At 38.9% G+C, this 6,906-nt stretch overlaps 1 protein-coding gene across 1 annotated transcript; it reads left to right on the top strand.

Moving 5' to 3' along the window:
- Positions 1-313: 313 nt before the first annotated feature.
- Positions 314-4,235, top strand: LOC147913247 (E3 ubiquitin-protein ligase Topors-like). Its single transcript, XM_087419595.1, has 2 exons — positions 314-345; positions 2,042-4,235. Exons 1-2 carry the CDS (start codon positions 314-316, stop codon positions 4,233-4,235), a joined length of 2,226 nt encoding a protein of 741 aa, XP_087275721.1.
- The last annotated feature ends 2,671 nt before the right edge of the window (positions 4,236-6,906 follow it).

Raw genomic sequence — 6,906 nt, 5'->3', positions numbered from 1 at the left:
TACTACTCCTGCTCTCTTTTGAGTCAGACCACTTGTTACAAGTGTTGGCTCTGATTGGTCTATTAGAAAAATAAAAAGTTCTGACAACATCTAAGTCATGGATCTGAATCCTCTCTTATTCAGGGCTTGTATCTTAAAGTCACTTGGGACACTGCTGGGAAATATAAGACACCAAGCTTCATGGAAAACTTGGAGCTGTCTCTCTTTTCCCAGTCCACAGCAGAACTTGCCTTGTGTTCTAAGTTCTGTCTCTAAGGCAAACAAAAGAGAGGTGACCCACTACAACCAAATTAATTCAGAGGCTAAGGCTCAAATGAGAGTGGACACCTCCAGATCCTCTAGAAGGTAAATTTGCTAAATAATATAATCTCTGTCATTTTTGCTTTTCAAGATGAATGAAGACTTGCTAAAAGCATCCTCTGGAAAATCTTGAAACCTCAAGAGAAGGGATGAAAGTTATGCACATTCTGTGAGCTTATTTTATTTTCTAATTCTCTTAGGACCCAATTTGCTCTCTATTATTTCTGTGGACTCATGCTTATGATGGCTTACTTCTTGTTAGTGATTTTTTTTTTTTTTTTTTTAAAGATTTTATTTATTCATTTGTTTTCCCCCCAAAGCCCCAGTAGATAGTTGTATGCCATAGGTTCACATCCTTCTAGTTGCTGTACGTGGGACTCGGCCTCACGTTGGATGGAGAAGTGGTGCCTCGGGGGCGCGCCCGGGATCCGAACCCGGGCCGCCAGCATCAGAGCGCGCGCACTTAACCGCTAAGCCACGGAGCCGGCCCTGTTAGTGATTTTTGATTGTGAGCTCATTTAAAGGAAATTTGATCATGAGACCTGGGTTTAAGTTGTGTTCCTCCAGGGAGAATGTAGGTTTGCCTCTGCCTGTTGCCTGGGGTCACTACCAACCTCAAAATAAATGATCCTTTTGAGATTTTCAAGAAAACTAATTGTTTGAATTTAGTATGCAGACATACTTAACTGTTTCTGGTGACAAAATCTCAGCTAAGATTTCTTGCTGACTCTTGTGTGGGTGAATTTTTTTTAAATTCACCATTTCAGTGAGAATGTAGACATTTGGGTACACAGAGTTACGCAGAGGCTTCCTAATAAACATTCAACTTTAGACAGAGTCCCTTCTGTCTCCTGTCATCTACAGCGATCAATTCAGACTATCAGAATTGAAGCTCAAGGACACTAGATATGGGCAAATAAGTGGTATCAGAGTTTAATTCCTCTGGATTCCTATTTTTTTTTAACTTTTTTTTTGCCTCTGAGAATTTTACTAATTTCCTCAACTTAGATATATTTACGATTAGCTATATTTACAATTATAGCTAGCATTATTTTGTTATTCCTAGTGGGACAGTTTTTCAAGCTGTCTATTTCACAACACTGCCAGAAATTAACGATTACTCTCTAAGATTTTATAACAGTCTATCACATTCCTATATAAACTTTTTAATTTAACAATATATTCAGCCATCTTCTCCTATTCGTATATATAAATTTGCCTCTTTTTTTGCATGGCTACATAACATTAAATACTATAGATAAACTATCATTTATTTAACAAGTTCCCTATTGATGGATATTTAGGTTGTTTTCAGTTTTTTGCTATTACAAAAAAGAAACCCAATCAACATGTATGTATATATGTTTGCAGATTTGTATATCTAGATTTAGATATAAATCACTAGATTTAGAATTGCTAGATTAAACGATGTGATACTCAAATTTTGATACTTATTTTCAATTTGCTTTTCAGTGTTTGCAACAGCTAATTTGAGAGAGAAAGAGAAAATCAGTGTGCGTGCATCCTCATTGCTTTGTCTACTTTGGGTTTTATTGAGCACATTACTATTAATTTGAGGGAATAGTTTTTTTCTTAACTTTATTCTACACTTTATTCCATGGAGACAAACATATTACAGAAATATGCATGGAATGTTTTTAATAGACATTTTTCATGCCAGATGAGGAATTGATTTGAACCAATTTTTCTCACATACGACTGTGAAATATAATCTGTTCAGGGCAATGCCGTTAGATTTCTCATCTGACTGTGAGTGTCCTAACTGCTTGGAGAGTACTCAGAATGAATCTGATTGGAATCCATGTTCCAAGAGTGGTAATGACTCTTTATATTCAAGATCCAGAAAGAAATCTACATCTGCTTCCAGCGTGCAGGCCTTTCCTTCTCAGTGTTGTTCCACCAGGCCAGAGAATGACGCCAGAGAAGACTCGGTGTTTCTTCCGCCAGATGAGGAAAGCTATGTGGAGTCTTCTCAAAACAACCATCTCAGTCTGAACCCTGAGGGCATTACAAGGAAAATCAGACCGTTGAGAGAGCTGACTGTCCAAGAGTTACTGAGGGAGTTTGGGGACAGTAGGAAGTTCCAACCAAACTCCATGTCCGTGGGCCGCTTTAGAGACCATGTAGTAATGAAGTTCAGAAGAGCTCTGTATTATTCTGGAATTTGGGTGACACATGTCCAAGGCTACAGACTTGAAAAGCACTTGTCAGCTAATTATTTCAAGAGAAACCCTGGTAGCCTACACCGGCTGGTCCCTTGGCTGAAACGGGAACTAACAGCTGTTTATGGAGATTATGGCTACACAGTGAAAAATATCCTAGCCACCATTCTCCATCACATGACAGAATGTGATCTGGACAGCGAGTCCTTCCTTCACCTCCTGGAACCTTATCTCCAACAACACACCCACCATTTTCTGCATGAGTTTATCAGTTTTGTTCATTCACCTTATAACATGGAGACCTATGACCAACGAGCCATCTATCAATGTCCTTCTGCTTCACCGTGGGTAAAAAAGAAGTCCATTGCGTCAGTTCCTGTTTTGCCTTTGCCTAAGGATCAGGCTCTACCAGCATCTCAACATGATACAAGACAGTCTAAAAACCCCCAGGGCCAATGGAATAATGAGCAGAGACCTCTGTCAGGCTTGAAACAGTTTCCAAATGGTAACTCTTCCTTGAAGACATCTGAAATCCCATTACTCCCTCATAAAACAGCAAGCAAAATCCATGCTTGGATCAAAGACAAACCAGAATCAGGTGATCACAAAGGCACAATTTCTACTGATAATTTGCTCCTGAATTGGGTCACACCAAGGGAAAGTGGCCCAGGCTTACTCAATTGCAAAAAAAATGTTCCAGAGAGGAAGGCAGAAGGGACAAAGTTGCTTCCTGGTCACGTCCAGGATCTGGGAAAGAGGGAAACAACTGCATATACCTTCAGTTCCCCAGTAATTTTTAATCAGGGGCAGTCACAGAAGCACAGTCTAAGAGAAAGAAGGGTTTTGAGCCTTGGCCAGCAGATCAATTTCCAGAAAAAAGAAGAAAACAAATACTCAGATTCTTCACCAAAAATTTTTCAGAGCAGACCATCCAGAGAAAGATCCTTGGTAAGTTGCAAATCCAGAAAGAGGGACCCCTCTTGGAGTTGCATCTCAGAAACTGCCTTTTCTTCTAAGAGAGATGATAGGAAGCTGGTCTCTTTCAGAAAAAACAGGATGAAGTGCAGACAATTCTCCCAATTTGCAGAATTTGGTTCACATTCCAGTAGAAGAATCCAAAGACAATCAAGGTCCAGTACTCACAGATCTAAATCCTGGTGTGTTGGATTTACAAAGAGATCTGTAAGCAGAGAATCAAGTAATTCCTCTCTGAGAGGAAGCTTCAAAAGTGAATGCTTCATCCACAATACATGCTGTGAGCCCTTAAAAGAAAAGAATATGCATGGCTATGAATCAAACAATGGGAGGGCATCTTCAACCACAGTCCAATATGCGAAGCTCCCTTCAACTGCTGGGAAGAGATCCAAGTGTCTTTCTAAAAGCAAAGGTGCTCCCCAAGCTGGCAGCCACTGTAAGAGTCTCACATTCATACAGACTGAGAAACACAGATCCCCATGTGAAAAAGAGATGAAGCAAAAAACCATATTTCCCAGAGCTAGGAAAGCCAGAGCAGTCAGGCACAGAAAAAGCAAATGCCAGCGTCCAGATATACAAACCACAGAGGAAGTCAATGGTGATGCAGGGGATCTGAATGATCTAAGGCAAATACGTAGTCTTTCTGAGTGTGCACCTTGCTGCAGGAGGCAAATCCAAAAGAAAAACGAGAACTCAAGCCTTCAGAAACATCACCAGGCCAAGAATGAATATCAAGGAGACAAAGTACCAGAAACACAGAGGTGCAAATTGTTTTGAAAGGCAAATCAGTCTACTGAACTAGCCACCAAGGATCTTTGAAAGTATGAATATAATCTGAAAAAGATTACTAAAAAGATTCATCCTATCACTTTGTAACTGGAACTAAAAGCCTCATGATTAGATTCAAGTCTTCTTTTGGAGACAAATGCATATTATTAAATTGGTCATATATGTAAATATTATTTCCCTCTGCTTTTTTCTTATGAACTGAATTAAAATATTTAACTTACGGGGCTGGCCCGGTGGCATAGCAGGTTAAGTATGTGAGCTCTGCTCTGGTGGCCCATGGTTTGCAGATTCAAATCCCGGGTGTGCACCAATGCACAGCTTGTCAAGCCATGCCGTGGAGGAGTCCCATACAAAGTAGAGGAAGATGGGCACGGATGTTAGCCCAGAGCCAATCTTCCTCAGCAAAAAAAGAGGAGGATTGGCATCGGATGTTATCTCAGGGCTAATCTTCCTCACCAAAAAGAAAAAAATTTTAACTTATTTTTTAGTTCCCAGATTTGACTATGAAGATTGGCTGCCAAAAGTTGCAAACACCGCAAAGACTATACTAACAATAGGAGTATGGTTACTTAATACAAGTTATGCATATTAAGTATTACTAAACACGTGTTATTTAAATATATATGTATATATTGTGGACCTAATGCATTTTCTGTCCCTGGAAAATAAGGAGGCATGGTCACTGTCAAGATATAGCTATTGCCTTCAAGGATTTCACAATCTAGTTGTGTAAATAGATGCAAATAAATAGGAAAAAATGAACATTTATGGGATATTTGGCACTACCTTCCTATCTCCCTACCCTGAAAACTGCAGCTTCACATACCCTGACATCTAGATATCTTCTTTAAAAGCTGCTACATTTTTAGGTCACTCTGATTCCCTCCCCACTGTAATCTGGCCCAGTGGTGGCAACTACACCTAAACCAAGCTAATCCTAGAATTTTCCCCCTCTGGTCACACAATTGATGAGTCCAGTGGTGGTCAAGTCATAGTACTTCCCTGAGATTTCTCAAACTGGTTCTGATAAAAAGAGTCATTCTCCCTCCTTAGTGGCAGATAGTAAAAGATTTAAAGCTTGGATACTATTAAGAGCTATATTTCTAAATTTGTGAAGAAAGCCAGTTTGAGGTAAAAGAGGAGAAAACAAATGAAAAAAAGCAAGATAATTCATGTGGACAGAGTCTTGGAGTCAGAATCTGGATCTTCTAGAACTTGAGCTGCCCTTTTGCCCTTCACATGGTTTTATTTTTTAACCCTTCTTTAAGTTTTGTGAGTCAATGCATTTCTTCTCTGCCTCTCTTATTAAATTGGGATTTCCAATTACTTGCAATTAAGCAGTTCAGTGGGAAGTGGCACAATAGAAGTCTGTGAGAGAATAGACAGGGAGTAAAACTTCCCTTGGAGAGATTTCTGAAGGATTCTTGGAGAAGTGATACACGAGTATGGTCTTGAAGAATGAGTAGATTTCCAGGGGAATGTGTTGCCAAGGGCTATCAAGAAAAATGAGCAATTTGAAAAAAAAGAAGAAAAATAAAATTTTCTAGGACTCTCTCACCAATGTGACTGGGAAATTCAGAGAGACACAGTAAGAAGGGAGGCTGATGCCAAGTTGTGAACAGGAATGAAACCTGGCTTTTCTGGGTCCAGAGCAGTCATGAAATACCTAAATGTAGCACGGGACTAAAAATGCAAATTTATTTGTTTAAATAACATTTTGTTTTAATAACTCCCTTTTAAAAATAATTAAGACATGTTCTTAGAGAAATCTTAAGAAACATTGTAATAGATATAAATGTATTCCAGTACATTCAGTTGTAAACATTGTCATATTTCTTTTTTTTAATCCATACTTGTAACCATACAAGTTAGGTGAGTAGTCCACCATCAACCACGAGCTAAACCTTTTCGGTAAAGATTCATGGGAATATATGCAAAGTCCTGAAATTAGGAATAGGAAATCAAATGTAGTTGTTCAAAGTCACCACAATTTAGCAGTAGTTAATATTAAAAAAGAAAGTAAAACTGTTATTGTGGTCAAAAGTGTACTTCTGAGCCAACAATGTTAGGCTGCAATCAAAGATGTAGAGAATTTCTCTGGGTAGGGAAAAGCAAAATGGACATCTAAATATCTTCAAATACATGAATGGATGTTATCTAGGAAAGTATATTTCTCTGAGTGATTTGGAAAATGAATTTGGCTTCATTTAAGGAGAAAGTTACAGGTAGATGATTTTTGCTTAATCAAAGAAAGCCTCTTCTATCAGAGTGGTCATATGGTTCCTATTAGATTGGCCGTGTGGTAGATCAAGAGGCCAATGCAGGGAAGGAGCTCTCATCCTTGGGAGTGTTCATGCTTGGCTGGATCCCAATAATGTGGGAAACTTGACTGGATGTTTTATAAATTCCCATTTAATTCAATATTCCAAGATTCATTAAAGAGTCACAGAAATTTGCTAGAGAACCAAAGATATCATACTTTTTTTTTTTTTTTGTGAGGACCATCAGCCCTGAGCTAACATCCATGTTAATCCTCCTCTTTTTGCTGAGGAAGACCGGCTCTGAGCTAACATCTATTGCCAATCCTCCTCCTTTTTTTTTCCCCCCAAAGTCCCAGTAGATTGTTGTATGTCATAGTTGCACATCCTTCTAGTTGCTA

Source organism: Ceratotherium simum, chromosome 29, assembly GCF_057802395.1.
Source record: "Ceratotherium simum simum isolate JZ-2026a chromosome 29, ASM5780239v1, whole genome shotgun sequence".
Taxonomy (NCBI): domain Eukaryota; kingdom Metazoa; phylum Chordata; class Mammalia; order Perissodactyla; family Rhinocerotidae; genus Ceratotherium; species Ceratotherium simum.
This window is presented reverse-complemented; position numbering and strand designations above follow the sequence as displayed.